This window comes from Choristoneura fumiferana, chromosome 5 (genome assembly GCF_025370935.1).
Source record: "Choristoneura fumiferana chromosome 5, NRCan_CFum_1, whole genome shotgun sequence".
Taxonomy (NCBI): Eukaryota; Metazoa; Arthropoda; class Insecta; order Lepidoptera; family Tortricidae; genus Choristoneura; species Choristoneura fumiferana.
Window position 1 is genome coordinate 11,931,120 of NC_133476.1, and position 18,122 is coordinate 11,949,241.

At 36.3% G+C, this 18,122-nt stretch overlaps 1 protein-coding gene across 1 annotated transcript in view; it reads left to right on the forward strand.

The window, feature by feature from the left end:
- The first annotated feature begins 5,013 nt into the window (after window positions 1-5,013).
- LOC141428131 (sodium-coupled monocarboxylate transporter 1) overlaps window positions 5,014-18,122 on the forward strand; it is a 44,249-nt gene continuing 31,140 nt past the window's right edge. The window contains exon 1 of the mRNA XM_074087898.1: window positions 5,014-5,849. Within this exon, the coding sequence (XP_073943999.1) occupies window positions 5,790-5,849 (60 nt within the window). The 5' untranslated portion in view covers window positions 5,014-5,789. The remainder of the gene's footprint in view (window positions 5,850-18,122) is intronic.

Here is an 18,122-nt window from a genome sequence, read left to right on the forward strand (position 1 = left end):
ATAGATTCAACGGTTTCAGCGTGAGGTTCAGGTAGGTAACAGACAGACAGAGCTACTTTCGTATTTATAATATTAGTACGTAGTTAGAAAGTAAGGAGGAAGCAGCGAGAACATAAAAAATATTATTTTTAAAATGTTGATGGTGAATGGATATTTTTGACGTATTGGGAATGTATATATATTTATGCCCTTGACTATACTGTCAGTACAGTCACTAGCACCAATATCTGACACAAAAGCGTGCATAAATATCTGTCACGACTCTATTAAACTTCTAGGGCCGATAGGATGTGTCATATGTTTGGCCATTCCACTGGGACAGATTTTAATGCAGGTGACTAATACATACCTACAGTGGATTACTTACTTGGTGCCACAGTCCAGTTTTTCATCAGATTCATCTTTATGATCTACAGCCGTTACCCGCGACTCCGTCCGCGCAGAATTTAGTTATCGCTATCCCGCGGGAGCTATACATTTTTCCGGGATAAAAACTATCCTATGTCCTTCTCCAGGACCTAAACTATCAGTATACCGAATTTCATCTGAATCAGTGTACCTAGTTGTTTGGACGTGATGAAGTAACAAACAAACAAACAGACTTAAAAACTTTCGCATTTATGATATTAGTGAGATGCGCTTATCTCATCTGGACATTCACAAAGTCCGACAATATAATAGAGTCGTATTATGATGCATGAATTATTAAAAGAGAATAGCTACCTATCAAAATTGTCAAGTTGCTTTGTAGAACAGGCTCCGCCTACGGCTACTATTTTCTCATGAAGCTTTAAGGCTCTATTGTTTTCTGTTTTGCATTCATATTTCACTCTACTAAAGAGTTACATTATACGTAGAGTTTAATAAGGCATATGTACTTTAGTTTTCTGTTAACCTTAGCAGTCCCCCGACACCGACGACGCTTAGATAAAAAAAATAGAAACATTGGAACATAGAACCTCCTCCTTTTTTGAAGTCGTTTAAAAAATATTACTAGGTAGGTACTTATACTAAATTAACTTAGGCAAATTTTGCGGGAAATCGGCATAGTCCCCGCGGGATAGGGATAAACGAATTCTTCGCAGATGAAGTCGCGGGCAACAGCTAGATAGTGCATAATTATTTTTACTTTTTAACCGACTTCAAAAAAGGAGGAGGTTCTATGTTCCAATGTTTGTATTTTTTTTATGTATGTTCACCGATTACTCAGTCAATTGTGGACCGATTTTCAAAATTATTTTTTTAATCGAAAGGGTATTCTTCTGAGGTGGTCCCATTGTCACCAAGTCAAGATCTGATGATGAGATCCTAGGGATATCGAGGGCAAACCTCAAATTTTATAGGAGCACCTATGACGATTTTGGCATTTTTAGCATCAAAATGAGCATTTACATTCAGAAAGTATCATTTGGGAACCTGGACCTGATGAAGAAGACCGTGATGACCAATGGAACTCATCAAAGCTAAGTAATGCTCGCTCTATAAACGATCATGAGTAATAAGTATACTTAAATAAGCGACTAAGAAGAAGCTTTAAGTTAATGATTCTTTCGAACTGATCTGATGCTGAAGCCAGAAGGTAGGCAACGGAACTCTGTTATAAAACAAAGCAACTAAGTCGTGATTGGGCTTAATGGAATCGTTGTGAGATGTACTTTGGCTACGAATCTCTAATACAAAAATTTTTAACAAAAAAGTAAAACCAACTCCAAAAAAAATAACAAAAAATGGAACCGACTACAAAACCCTTGAAAATATTTTTCTAGGTACGTACTAGCTCGAAGTCGGTGACTCAGCACGACCCAGCAGGAGGGATTGAAACCCATAGTATGTAAAAGAGGTAGACGACTAGACGACTATTGTCCCACTCCTGCTGACTCGTGCTGAGGCACCGACTTCGAGCTAGTACGTACCTAGAAAAATATTTTCAAGGGTTTTGTAGTCGGTTCCATTTTTTGTTTTTTTATTTTATTTTTTGGAGTCGGTTTTACTTTTTTAGTCGTCTTTTTTGGTAGAGTTTTTTGTCGGCGTTTTTTTCGGACGTTTTTATTTATTTTTGCTGGCGTTTTTTGTGTTGGGGGTTTTTTAAATTTTCAATTTAAGTTCTTTATTTTATGCTTATTACACTTTTTTATATTATTGTTTTAAAAGTGTACTAGTGTGTTGGATATCCTGGCTGCAGCATCAGCTCATCGTGTTTCCACCATTCTATTGTATGTAGAATCAAATACTAATCAAAAGGAATCAAACACGACATATCTGCTACTGCCGATTTTGCTCAACCGATTTTGATAAAACATATCTAAGAACCATTGCTAGAAAACCTGCTATCAAATAAAAAAACCTCATTCAAATGGGTCGACCCGTTTAAGAGCTACGATGTCACAGACAGACACACACACAGAAATACAGATACACATAGCGGTCAAACTCATAACACCCCTCTTTTTGCGTCGGGGGTTAAAAACAAGAAATCAAGCTGGCGGGACGCTAGTCTGGTCGCCCTGTTGTGTGCGAGCGTGTCGCGTTAGCTGCTGGCTCGGCGGCTGCAGGAGGTGGTGGTGGCGCGCGTTAAAACAAAAGACGGGTCGCATTGCCGGCCGCTGGGCCGGGAAAATTGTATTGAAATCTTTTTGCAGGCCGCTAGAGTGACCGCGCGCCGGCAGCCGAGCCGCAGCGCCTGCAGCCTGCTGCTTCCTTCTATTATTTGTAACACATCGTCAATATTTCATGTCATGTTTGAGAAAACTACATTTCTGTACCAAATTTCAAGTCGATGCCATTAACCATTGAGGATTTCCGTCCTGCCACAGAATAGGTACTTAAAAGTAGAAGTAGTCCTGCGGATTAGAGTCGATCCTGGCCGAACTGCCAGGATGTCTTTGCTAGATTATTGTATTGTCACGTGATTTACATATGTAGTTAGGTATGCCCAATTTTAAGTCGATCTGACCACTCTGGGCGTGTAGTGCTAATGGTGTTAAAAGCATGATAATCGGAACGATTGATCTTTAGGCTATAAGAATTAATTCGACCTGTAGCCCAAAAAAACAACATTAAAAGGAGAGGAGTTATGACGTCAGCTTTTTTTTTGTATGGATTTTTTTTTGTTCTGAAACCTATCGTGTTTGTGTGGTATCTAATGAAAAAGCTTACTAAGCTTATTCTAAAAATATATCACATCATTATATTACAGTCACTTGTTAAAATTAATAAAATTATTAAAATAAAAATAAAAATATTGTAACGGCTGTTAATCCGTGACAGTATGTGTAGTTTCACACGTGGTTATTTTTTTTCTTTTTTTTTCAAAAATATAGACTAACGCGGAATAAAATAATACTTTATTATAGCTATTGTGTTATATTGCTGTCGGAATTTCAAAGCGAGCCAATAAAATAATTTTAGGCATTGAAAAGTTTGCCAGATGCGTGTGAACAATGAACAATCTACTAAACGTAAATCTGCTTATCGCTATTCTTCCTACCGACTACTCGGCGAAACGAATAATAGGCGTAACGAAATTATACCAAACGTTGCTCGGGCAAAAGAAAAATCTGCCAATAGTTGTCTGCGAAATGAAAATCTGCGTAATGAAACTCGGCGAAACGACAGGTCACCCTTTTTTTCTTTCCTTTCTTCCCCTCTTTACGCCCACCCCCACCAACCAACCAACCAGTCAAATTAATACCTCTCGGTTATCATATAGCCTCCGAAGTCCTGAATTTTTTTAACAAACTTAGTGCTTAAACGGTTGACCTGCTTTGTTATTTTTGATATTATTTCAAAATTCTTAGAATTCTTTATTCAATGAACAATTTTTAGGTAACTACTTTATAAAGCACATTCGGCCGTTATTCTTAGTGTTAATTGGTCCTTTATAAAGTACACGAGAACTCAGAAGGATAGACGTAAGGCGTATACTCTATGAATGTCTGATGCGCTCGAGTATATCCCTGTGACTGTTTTTTAAATTTTTGAAAGTTTGCACTCGCTATCCCCCGCTAAAAGGGCATACTTAACATAAACTTTTTTCGTGTTTGCACATAATCTTCACATTCAATAGGTACCCATTACGCTTTAGTGCCTACTATTTAGCATACCCGCCTCCCCTACACATAGGTATTTAAGTAGGTGGTATCAATTTCTGCAGATACAAAAAAATGTCTTAAAAATGAACTATTTATGTTTTATTGGATAAAATAAACATTAGACGATAAACGAACACACAAACAAGGCTCGTTGTGTTTTAGGTACTTATACCATAACTGGCTGAAATAAAATTTAGTCCACACGCGGACAAAGTCGCGGGCACAGCTAGTACATACATTTATAGTTTTAGCGAAGGTATTAAATTGCAACTTATTTAATCAGCCCAGTAGATTCAGAGCATATTGGTTGTTACAGAAGACTGACGAGAAACGAGTGATTCTATAAGGTTTTCGTCTGTTAATTCGGAGGTCTCAAAATGATCTATAAGAACTTTAGAAATAATAATTTTATGGAAAAAATAAAAGGTGTAGAAATAATAAAATGAGGTAGGTATCTAATGTAATTAAAGCACGGCGGGCGGGTTCTGCATGTTACCAGTATACTTGTCGCACAGACATAGCTGTAAATTAGGCAAATTAGGCAAAAAATATTACATTATTATTTCATTGATATGAACCTCCACAATGCCCAAATCAATATAAGGTATGTATGATCTCGTGTGATATGGTATGATTTATAAAAACTACACCTACAGATTAAACGATTCAATTTACGATGCTTGAAGAACGGTCTTCCGAAAAGGACGAAACTATTTGGACTATTCCTGGGTATTGAACCGTTTAATTTGTGGTTTTTAAGTAAATAATGGTATTACATAAACGTCATTATCAATTTCATTTCAATGACAAAAGCGACCTGTGAGTAACCTGAAAACACCTGCGGCAACAAAATGTGTCTAGAACAAAATCCCACGTGTGCAGACTTAATGCAAATCGATAATTCAGTGTTACTACAAGTATTGACTGTGTTGGATTGATTACGACCAATCATTTTACAACAATAGTAAAAAATATTTACCTTGTTTTATAATACACTTGCAAATGCATTACATTTATTGACATGTAGGAATTAGTGTTCGCTTGCAGTGCAGTGTAACTGTTATAAATATAACTCGATTTCTTAGCAAAGTGCGACGCCGAAACGTAAAACATTTAAAAGGTGTAGGTGTAAATATCTATAAAAGAAATTTATATGAAAAATGATGTCGTTTTAACATTTCAAAATAAACTTCCTACTTTTTTGTGTACTACAACAACATTAGAAGTTAAATCACTGTTATTGCAGCTACAGTCCGTTTTATTGCACAGAAAACTTCTTATCGCCGTTTTATAAACTCGAAATGGCATTCATTCACTGTTTTACCGAAGGAACTTTACGATCCACAAACATTGTTTGCGGATTCAATTAATTTCAAAAATCCTGCTTGTGCTAACTTATCAAAATGATGAGAGAAAGAGACACTTCGGAAGTTGTGTCCAAGTGTGAAGTGGTCGTGATACACTTCGGTTAACGAACTGTCCCATCTTGATGGCGAGTTAATTACCACTGATTGGTGTGCATGGTCGGCTCCCATCACAGCTAGTCCCGCTCACAGTGCGCTCGGAAACCGACAGCATAACATCAATCACGGGATCATCATCATCCCATGTAAACAACTCTGGTGGTTCACTTCGTATATCGCCATCGCTACTACTGACCCTGACTTACACCATTGATTGAACTTAATTTAATTCAAAATGAGGAAGCTCCGGTCAAGTAGCTTAATCAGTGCTCCAAGTCTATCTTACAGGATCATGGTAAGTACGTTACAATGTATGGATTAGAGAGACAGTGGTGAATGTTGCATCAAAACGGCGCGATAAATTACGACTACGACCGTCTTTAGTGTTTGAACTTTGAAGTTAACCTTTAAACATTTATAGATAAATGAAAATGAAAAATTTAACTACTTACCTACACGAGAGCACAAGAGCTACTGTCCATTTATTGACAAGAGTCGTAATTGAAAAGTGGGAACTGATTACAATGAAATAAATTGTGCAAGTGCAAGAAGCAGTGTTACGATTTTTATATAGATATTACTGGCACCTTACCAAAAAATTTAATTTTTAATAATAAAAAATTATATAAAAATGAATCCCTATTTCCCTTGGTCACGGCATCACGCGTGAACGGCTGGACCGATTTCGCTAATTCTTTTTTTGTTGTGTTTGCTATTGTCAGGAAAAAGTTCTTATAAAAGAAGATTTAGAAAATTAAAAAAAACAACACCGGGGGCGAAGCCGCGAGCACCAACTAGTATTTTATATTATTGCATCATATATAGTTTACGTATATTAACTTCAGTGTTTTAACACTTAACATTGTTTGATGCGTTAACGCAACGCGGAATTTTTATAACGAAATTAATCTTGCCACCAATTTACTAGATGCATAGTTTTTAGTTTTAATTACCCAACTTATATACCCAAATTTAACGAAGTGTTAGTGGCTAGCCATTAAAATACAAGAGAATCCACTCTCTCTCTCAGATAACCAATGTCAGTCCATCGGATCTCATTACCTATTAGGTAAACCTACTGCTTAATACGGCTTCAACAGTAAGGTATAATTGTCAAGGAGTTCTCCCAGAGCTTCACCATCCGTCCCACTTCACCATATTATGTATTGCGACGATTAAAATAGCTTAGCAACTGGGTTAAAGTAATCTAATCACAACCCATAAAATAATCGTTGAACTGCTTCAGTAGTTCCAGTGGCCAATTGTGGTCTTTCCTCATCAGTTTCACTTCACCAAATGATGATTTCAACAGCAAACGCACGAGTTACTAAATAAACCCAAAATCACCAACAAAGGTATGCCTACAATAGTCCCCTCAACTTGTCTGGGATCTATTCATAAGATCCTGATTTGGTGACAATTGAACCTAATTGGAAGTTGTGCCGATAAAATATTTAATTTAAGAAAAAACCTGCAATGGCTTCGCCGCCCCTCACAACCCGCCGCCCTGGGCCATGGCCCCCCTTGGCCTTAGGATAAATACGCCCCTGATGCCCTTTTCGTTCCGTTTCGTTTGTGTGCATTTGAGGAATAATTAAAAATATTCATATGACTGCTGTATATGTAAACAGTTAGACAGCCGGGCCAATGTATATAGTTGCGCCAATGTACTCACCTGTACCTAAGCACGCTACAAATATAAGCTTCATAAAGTATATAATGTAATACCTTTTATCTCACATTCCAAAAATATGAACCGGCTTCTAAAAACTTAAAATGTTGCACATCGCCTATTTCAAAAGAGCAATTAAGTAACTGAGTGAAGGTGAAGGAACCATTCCTACATATTATGCAGTACGACGGTCTATGGTAATCAGACGATTTTTTAAACATACCTATGATAATTAGCCAGATCACGTATTAACCTTCGACTTCTGCCCAGTACAAAACACGATGTCAAGTAACCCAATTGAAATAACAAAAAAAAAAACTTTAATTTCACGCCTGATTTTTCTTTAGGTTCGTTAAGTTTACTTAGCTAGGGTCTCGTTAGGTACAATCAGATTAAAATTGTTCCGGATAACTCACGTCTCAAATCGAGTTTAGCTCGACAATACTCGACATGTTGTATGCAGTGCGCGTGTGGCAGCAGCCGCCGAGTCGCGTTGCGCCTAAGAAGAAGGGCTACGGATTAGCCCGAAACATGTCCAGCTAAACTCGATTTAAGACGTGAATTATCCGGGGCAATATCATTTAAGAGTGAGTCATAGCAGTTTCATGTTCAAAAATGGTTTATTCAGATTTGATCTGCCTAAGGTAGTATCTATGTCTGCCAACATTTGATGGGATGACTATAATAGCTTTTACCTGCGGTTTCACTCGTGTTTAATTAGCGGTAATGTTTCGGCACTCTATGGAATTCTGGAAAATTCTTTCTTTTTGGATGTCTACGTCATAATAACTGTCCATTCAGTGGTTTGAGCTGTGCCTTGATAGATAAGTGAGTCAGCAACGATTGCCTTTTAAAATACGTATTAGTATACAGACTTTGCGCTCAGTATCAGCATTAGATAATTATATATAGATATGTCGCATCTTTAAATTAAAATGAAATAATTAGTTTTTTTTTTTTCATTTTAAAATTCAACCAGATTGTGTTGTATTTAAAGTTTATTTTGGAAATGTGAATACTTTTATAAAAAAAAAACTTAAATTTTAAAGGTGCGATGTACATGTACTTATTAACAAGCAAAATTTTAGAAATGGCATGTCTTTAACCGCTATTATTAGAATTTCCAAAAGATGAAATAACATAAATTGTAATAATGGCGAGATTATAAAATGCAGCTACCAAGTCCAATAAAATGACGGTAGCATTTATAAACCTTACGTAATAAACATTTATAAAGCACTAATGTACTAGGGACTTTCATTCGATTCAAAAGGCTTTTGTGTAAAATTTACAAAGATTTTACTATCATAATTATTGTGGTTTTCTGAGACTCTTTATCGTGATAATTTCGTCGCTCACAACTTACACTTTTCGCCAACAACATGTCATTCCAACGTAAAGGATATACTTGCATATCAAAACAATCCATACATATTTTATCTTAAATCCATATTAAAAAGTCTATCTACCTACTCAAAGTTTAGCAATTTAGTAACGGTATTTACAACGGTAAAAACCGGTCAAGTGTGAACCGAACTCGCACACAGGGCACACAGTTGTTAGACACCACCAGTTGTCAGTTTTTGGAGTCTAACAACTGGTAGCATGGTGTACGATTGTGTCACTCTGAAGATGAGCTCTGGTTGAGTTCGAAACGCGTCAGTGTAGTGTGGTGGTGGTGATAGATGGGTTTGTGTGATTTGTGTGTGTTCTTACAGTGAGGTGGAGGAACTGCATGAACACGCGTACTTTGCATAAGCTTAGCTATCGTAAGGTCGCGGGTGAGAAAGGAAATTCTTTTAGTTCATTATTATTTTTCCCCCTAAGATCAACTCACACTTGACTGGTTTTAGTTATTTGTTGATTTGCAGTATATTTATGTCTATTATTCATCAGTCCCAGTTTGAGATTTTTTATGCTTAAACGTTAAGGATATAGCCTCTTAACGCCCAGAGTCATTTATAATGGACTTATTGTAATTTTCTATTAAACTCATAAAAGACATAGTTTGATGTTCATAAATCAAAAATTTGACTTGGGCGTTAAGAGAAAACAATACGTTTTTGTATGGGGTTCCCCTTTCTTCTTGTTCTTTATTTTCCTTCTGTAACGTTAAAACATACAAACCTCAAACTCGGAATAATGGTAGAGGTTGATACTGCGTATCAACAAAAATAACAATAACTAGTCAAAAATGAGTCGGGCTTAGGCAAAACATTTAAAAATTAAATTGTAAATACTTTAAATATATTTTGCGTGCTCTTGCTTTTTAATTTCTTTTTATTCTTATTATTTATTACCCATTAGTAACAACGGTAACTACAGCACCAATAGAAATACACATTACTTATATATGTAATTTTCAGCTGTACCTATATCTAATACAGTTCTAAGATAGGTACAGCCCCGTGACAAACAGACAGGCGGACAGCGAAGCGATTGTTCCGCTTGTTACCCTTCGTCTATGGAACCCTAAAAAGGGGAGAGATCACTTTTAAATTTTTTTCTTTAACTCGTCTTCGTTGAGCCTTGACCAAGTTAATTCAACACGAACTTACAAAGCGTGTTTCATTCATTTCAGTGGGTAATTAATAACTTACGTACTTAAATAGTAGCCACTTGTACTTCACGACGCAGAAGGCTCAAGTTAGTTGGTACGAGTAAGAGTATTATTATTGAATAATTCATTTTTATTTTCACACCACGTGCTCGACAATGCCTAATTATATATCATGCAAACCTTTTTCAAAGTAAATCAATATAGCCCTTGCCTTTCGCCGGGGCGTAATGCTGTACTAAATTTCATTATAACCCGTTAGTTAGTAATGTGATTCTCCATTAACCGTTAATAAATATTAATTCGTTTTTAAAGAATATAAAAGTCTATCACGAATAATTATTGGAGTAGACACATTTACTTATAGTACCTGGGCGACCGAGCTAAAGCTCGATAACAATCGTTTTCCCAGAGGTAAGACCACGTTAGATCGATTTTTCATCCCCGAAAACCCCTACCTACAAAACTTCATCGAAATCATGGAGCCGTTTTCGTGATCCCAGAAATATATTTTCATCACACTTGCTCGTAAACAGTGTCGAAACATGCAAGCTACCTTGGTTGCAACCCCCCAAATAAAACCCTCGACCTTAATGTGCTTGTCATGAAACCCGTGGTCGGTAAATGAGTCATTGCCCGTACTAATTTTGTTGTCATGAAGCCCAAGGTCGGTAAATGAGTGTGATACTGCATGGCATGCTGCTCGTGCTGGCGTGCAGGAGCGCGGCGCGCGCACGTCGGGCACATGGTCAGGCTGGGGTAGGGCTAGGGCGGCGCGGAGGCTGGCGCTGCCAAGAGCGTAGTCAGCGGTATCGGCAATTTTTGAAAAAATATTGGAGTTTTTCTTTTACAAATATACAATTTTACTCGCAAATGTGATGAAAAACATTGTATGTCGCACGGGCGGTACTAGAATTACGAACATCGACTCATTAAAGCCCTCAGTCTTCGACTTCGGGCTTCTAATAGACTCTCGTTCGTAATTCCTTGTTTACCGCCCTTAAGACACAATGTACTATTATATATATAAAAGAATTGCTCGTTTAAAAGTATTAGATAGATATTAAGAAGAGTTCTAATCAGACCACATTTTAATTTTCATTCAATTTTTATGGAATAATCGAGAAAAAGTAACAAAAATGCAACGTTGCCAGCTCAGCAGGTATAAACGCTCTTAAGGGCGGCCACATACACTCGGAATTCCGTTTCGGAATTTCGAATCGAAATCCGAATCCTCCGGCGTCGGGCTTCTAATACTCTTGTTAGTAATCCCCTTCTTAGGTCCCATAATGCACATTGTACTATACTTGGAATTTACTGTGCTAATTATATATAATTAGTAATGAAAATAGTATTTTAATAAGTAAAATACTTTTTCTAGTAGCAAGATTCCCGCCACAGTACTGGGAATACCAATGACATTATATAATATAAACAGGGAGGGGCATACTGAAAGTTTCTGGAACTGACCGCTTTTAAAAAAAAGCAATAATAGGATTTGAAAAAATAACTTTCTGGCAGTATATTATTTTTTAATCTGCGAGACTGTCATTTGTTTTTTCATCGTGGTGTTGGATTGAAATTTCTGTGTCGCTGTTGCAATTAATTTAAGTCGTGAAAATTTTCGATCCATGATTTTTTAAGATTTCCGTTGTGACAAGAGAGATGTCAAAGGCTTCTATTAGCATTTGGCGATGAAGCCCCATGTCGTAGCTCTGTCTATTTGGGGTTTAGTGAGTTTAGACGAGGACGTGACCATCTTTATGACGATGAACGTGAAGGCCGGCCAACGACTGCGGTTACCGATATTAATATTAATACTGTACGACAACTAATTGAAGGACTTTATTTATTTGAAATCTAATTTAAAATATATATTATATTGAAACTGACAAAAAAATACATGTCAACAAATTCATACTACTTTAGGCATTGGAATGAGGCAAGGCACAAAAGATATTGCATTTGCATCTGATGGTTCGGAAACTTTGCACTCGATGGATACCGCATGATTTATCAGAAGAACAGAAACGACTGCGTGTAGAGTGGTGCCGCAAAATGATAAAAAAATTTGACGGAGGATAATCAATGGCTGTAGGTATATAACATCGTGACAGGTGACGAAACCTGGGTATGCTGTTTTGAACCGGAAAGAAAAACGCAAACGGCTGAATGGGTCTTTCCTTTTGAAGACTTGCCGACGAAAGTAAAAATAAGTCGAAGCACAGGTAAGAAAATGGTTGCTTCGTTTTTCGGAAAATCGAGACATTACACAACTGTGTCACGAAAACCAAAGGAAAGTAACTGCAGATTGGTATGTGAGCACGTGCTTGCCCAAAGTGTTTGACAAAATTCGTGAAATGCGTCCCCGTAGCAAAATAGTCCTTCATCACGATAACGCGTCGGCACATTCCGCTAAAGCAACGAATGCGTATTTGGAGGCCTCAAATGTAGAATTAATGACTCATCCGACATACAGCCCTGATCTTCTACCATGCAATTTCTTTTTGTGCCCGAAGATCAAAGATAAACTTAGAGGTTTACGGTTTACATGTCCGGAAATGACAGTGAATGTTTTCCACGAGGTCATTGAAGAGGTCCCTAAGGAGACTACACCCACTGGTTTTCAAAATGGTTCCAGCGAATGCAAAAGTGTGTAATTAGGGAGGGTATATACTTTGAAAACCAATAAATGTGTCATAACGAAACGATAATGCGTAGTCTTATTTATTAGAAAACAGAAACTACTAATTATGACTGTAGAGTTAGAAATGAAGTAGAATTACTGACTTAGCAAAACAGACGAATATCTTTTAAAAAAATTAAGGGATTCAAAAATAAACGCAATTAACTAACTAAAAATGAAAAAATAATTTTGTGGTGTATCAGAGGTATTTAATTAACACCTTGCATAAATATGACACTGTACATTAGGTACAGCGTTAAATAACAAAAATAGAATATAAAAATAAGGGTTTATTACACTGCATACATTTTACTTAAAAGGCTCTAATAGCACTGGTTTGTCATAGACTTAGGTTATAGATAAGGCCGTTTATATATATATATTTTTTTTTATACGACTGGATGGCAAACGAGCAGGTGGGTCTCCTGATGGTAAGAGATCACCACCGCCCATAAACATCTGCAACACCAGGGGTATTGCAGACGCGTTGCCAACCTAGAGGCCTAAGATGGGATACCTCACGTGCCAGTAATTTCACCGGCTGTCTTACTCTCCACGCCGAAACACAACAATGCAAGCACTGCTGCTTCACGGCAGGATTAGCGAGCAAGATGGTGGTAGCAATCCGGGCGGACCTTGCACAAGGTCCTACCACCTGCAGCTGCAGCTGTTTATAGCGTATTTTTCGTATACCTACCTCCTTATGAACTTGTACAAAACCCTCGATGCGCTAATCCGACTCGCATTTAGCCGGTTTTCATAAACCAATTATTTTTCTATGGCGCGTCAAATCATTATATAGGTGATATCATTGAATACAATGGAAAATCAAATCAGCCACTCTATAGCTAACCTATTTTAATGCTGCTATCAAATCACCTACTTATGATGATTTAGTAGCGAAATTAGTTCTTAGACTAGGTATCTATTAAGGCTACTTACTTGGTATATCGTAACAAGCGAGGCTGCGGCTCCACTGAGGCGGAGACGAGCGGAGCGCAGAGGAGACGTGTAGGAATCGACCAATCATATAGTTGAATCCACATCTCGTCTCCGGCTCGTTATCATCAGACGTGTAGGGATTGGTCGATGGCCTCCTCTCCGCTCCGCTCGTCTCACTCTCCGCCTTAATGGAGCCGCAGCCTAAGGGAATTCTTTATAGTAGATCAAAATTTACAAAACAATATACCTACTCGTAATGTTTAAGGTCAAGTGATGGAAGGAATAATCCTAATTGTTTGGAATGTGAGGCGCGGGACGTCCAGTCGTCACTGTAAAGGAATGCCTGCTAGACGCTGTAGTTAAGTTCCGGAACCATCCGGTTCGAGGAAGCCCCAACCGATGCAAACCGGATTATTTCGCCTCGCTCGTTTGTTATCGTTGCGCGTGAGCAAGCAAAGGACCATGTCTATAATTGCGTCTCGAACGCACTTAGCTTTAATACTGAGACGAACTGTTTGATGACCACGAGCATTAATCGCTTTTTATAAAATAATTCATTTTTACCGCTACGGCAAACCCTTGCATAGGTCTTTCTACTTTTTCGAGTTACGTGCATCCGAGTGACAAAACGGAAGCCTTAAAAGATCACTCGAGTGTCTGAATGACTGTCCGTCTGTCTCACCCAATTCGCTCCGAGTGTACAGTCACCTGCATTAATACCTGCCACAGCGGACCGTGCAAAAATATCTGACACGTCCTACCGGCTCTACAAATAGAGTCGTATCAGATATTTATGTTGGTGTTGGTGACTGTATTAAATCGATTAGTTGAAATTAAACGTGCTACGCAAACAAATGAATTTTGAATTTACGGGGCATTTTTGGTGACAAAAACATAAAATAAAATAAAAAAATTGTCAATTTGTACTGTGTGATATATATTTATCTAGATTTAGGTTATTGGATGAAACATAATTAAAATATTATTTGAGAGTCTTCAATTGAGTTCTACTCGTGGTTTTTTGTGACATCTTAAGTATGTTATTAATTAATTTTATGTTGCTGTGGATAAATCACTGACCGAGCAAGTGGTAAAATAAATAAACACTTTATAAACGTCAGTTACGTATCACGGATTATCCTGGTAGTATTGTAAAAATACAAGGTATAGAAAAACTTGCTGTTTAAAACATGGATTGAATGTTCATAATATGATATACCATGCATGCAAACATTTACGACATTGATAAGACTATTTTTTTCTACATTTCCCGTTGAAAATACTCATTTTCGTAGGTATGAGGTCAAACCTCCTGTAAATCCTTTTTTAACTATAAGCAACTTTGAAAATAAGACTGCGTCAATATTATAATGTTTATCGAAGTCGTACAGTTAGATTTGCGTCAAAGATCGAGCGTCATTTTCGTTACGTTGCGACTTGGTAAGTATTGGGTAGTTTTACTGGTATTTGTTAATTATTCAATATTGACATTTGCTTCAAATATAGGATATTTACTGCAATAAGAGCTTTTCAATTTCGTGGTCATCATTTATGGGCCACGAAACTGATTAAAGATGATTTTTAAAGTATACAGAACACGAAGCTTTTTACAGTGTAATCGTTTATGCGTTAATTTAATTGATTTAAACTTTGATGCTCCAGGTGTGGTTATAGGAATTATGACCAGTGCGTCGCCAATTTTGTTAAAGAGTTCAAGAATTATTTGCCCTGAATGTACAAATGTATATATCTAAATATTAAAAGTCGTCATTTAGAGGAGCATTTTGTTGTGTTGTTTCGTTTTAACATAATTTCGTTCTGGTTTACCGTAGACCTGCACGGGGGGAAGGTATTGAAAACTGTTTTGTTTGTGAGTTGAAGTTATTAATCTTACTTTATTAAGTAATTTCTAGATAGTATTTAAAGGTTACAAAATGAGAAGTCGTCATTTTCGTGGTCAAGTTTTAATTTTTTTTTATATAGATATCGATTGTCTATTTCTGTTGATACCTGATTAATTAAATAATGCTTATTCGTTTTCTCATTATGATCGTTTTCATTCAAATAGTACAATATAAGATTTTAAAATAAACAAAATGTTCTTTTTCGTGGTCTCGATGCTCATTTTCGTTACCGTTAAAATCTTTTTTTAACCAAAATAAACTTTATCGATCTCTTATAATATAAAGCATCTTATCGGTAATATCCTTATGTTCAAAATAAAACAAACCACATCAAAATGTGTGTTTTTATTTCTGTAACATTTATCTTACACCTCAAATAATTACCCAATTATTAAAATATTAAGTTGTATCCAGTCTTCACGCGAGTTCTACTCGTGGTTTTTTGTGACATCTTAAGTATGTTATTAATTAATTATTATGGAAAACTGTGGATGAAATCGATACATGACCGGGCAAGCGACGTTGAAAATATGTAGGTATGTGTGTAGGTATGTAAACTCTGTATTGTACAAAATAAATAAACAAACACAATTGATAAACGTAAAGATATAAGTATGCACGAAGGCAAACTTATCCCAAAATATTTAAAAATAAGAAATATATACAATATGTAAAAAGGCCTGTACCCAACAGTCTATGAATTTAAGTACTGAGGCTGGTTTGATTACATTGTTGTATTGAAATTTTTAAATCACGGATTTAAAATTTGATGTTCCACTGAAGATTGGGCTGATTCTCCACGAGTAATTTATTTAACCAAAATCTGTTGAATCTCAGTTGTTTTAAGTTGCACCATTTAAAATGAATAGACGCCTATTAGCTACGTATAAGTATTGCTCTGCGGTGTACCTACTTATGTAGCTTTAACGTTTGTTTATTGATCGGTCACGGTTTTTGACTTTTCTCAATTGAAAAATAGCTCGACTGATGGAATCAAATTGATCCAGCGAAAAATTATTTCATTGAGCGACCTGCGCTGCGCCTGCGCCGGCCCACTCGTCGATTATGCAATTAATTACACTTCACGTTTTACGACGTGATTGATATGAATGTGTTTTATTTAATAGATGTCAGGTATGGACGCTAATTTGAAGACGCGTCCGAAATACAAATAAATATTTCCCAATATTGTCCATATTTCTAGGCTTATTCAATTCAATTCAATATATTTATTTTCAGACAACTTGGCCCATACAATAAAAAAACCTTACAAACTAACATACATAATCAAAAGTTACGATATTTTAAATTTTAAATAATACAATAAATAAATTAAAATTAAAATTAAATTAAATTAAAATCAAAATTACAATTATAAACGTTAAATTAAATTACAATTCAAATTTCCATATCTACTTTGGTACAATTAATTTCTAAAATAAACCTGCCCAGCGTTTGGATTAATCAGAGCCGTAACCCAGTGCCTCTGCAGAGAACTATCCATGCGTCCAGCCAGTACTCGTAGTATACTATTTGGACTACCCATCACCCTTCTTCCTATAAATGTCATTTTTTTGCGCATCATAGCATAAAAATCATCCACACAGGCCACAGCAAGCATACCCGATGCGCTGCAATATCTTGATAGTCCCATTATTATTTTAAATATATTATTACTTAGCTTTTGCCCGCGACTTCGTTCGCGTGGAATAGTAACTTTGGGAAGTAGGGTAAATGAAACACATAAAAGTCAAAATCTCATAAATCTTTTGTTTTGACAGATAGAAGTCTAATTTTTTTACTTTAGGTACTTAGGTAATTTTTTAAGAATATGTAGTTGGTCAGGAAAAAAATAAAAAGTAAAAAATGGGAAAGTGTATAGAATGAAACACTACGTAATTTAACAATGAAACGTGAAAACTAATACAATGTGTTCCATAATTTTGGGACGTATTTATTTAATAAGTTAATAAAATTTGCACAAATATAATCAAACAGTGTTAATTACTTTAACTTTGATCTGTCTTATTAGGTGTGTCCCATGCGTAAATGTTTAATTGTTGATTACCTAAGGTATTTTATATCAAGCTCGAATTTTAGCCTACTAAATTGTGCCACTTTAACACGCGATCTAGTCCACGATAATCTACGAAATACGTTTAATTTTAAAAAAGTATCAAACATATTGAATTTATAACCATAGTTTAATGAAAAATCTACAAAAAATGCTTAAAATCCTTACTTTCGTGTCAATAATACTGAAAAAGGTGCGAAGACACGTGTTCCTCCACGTGACGCCGATGCAAACTGGGGTACAGCGGGGGTTCTCGAAATTGCAAAAGCGCCAGAACAAATGTTTATTAGAGTTTCGTACCTCAAAAAGAAAAAATGGAGCCCTTATAGAATCACTTTGCTATCCGTCCCGTCCGTCCGTCTGTCTGTCAAGAATCTAGCTTTATCTCGGAAACCGAGTTGAAATTTGAAATTAAAACCTTAAACTCAGGTCTATAGTCCCAGACGCTGTGAAAAAAAACAAACTTCTAAGTCAAATCAATCAAAAGCTACAATCACCTTAACCGAAAAAGTTATAGGGCACTCCGGCTATTGTAGAAAGTTGAAAGTTTGTATGAAGGTAGCTCTTATAGCACGATTGTATGGGTTCTTGATACACCCAATACAACCCTTAGTGATATATATGCTTGATAATGCTTGATAGGATGCTGTTAAGATGTTGATATAAGTTTCTTGATTTTGATATGTTCTTGATACTGACCAAATCAGTATGTTATAGCTGATTTATATTAATA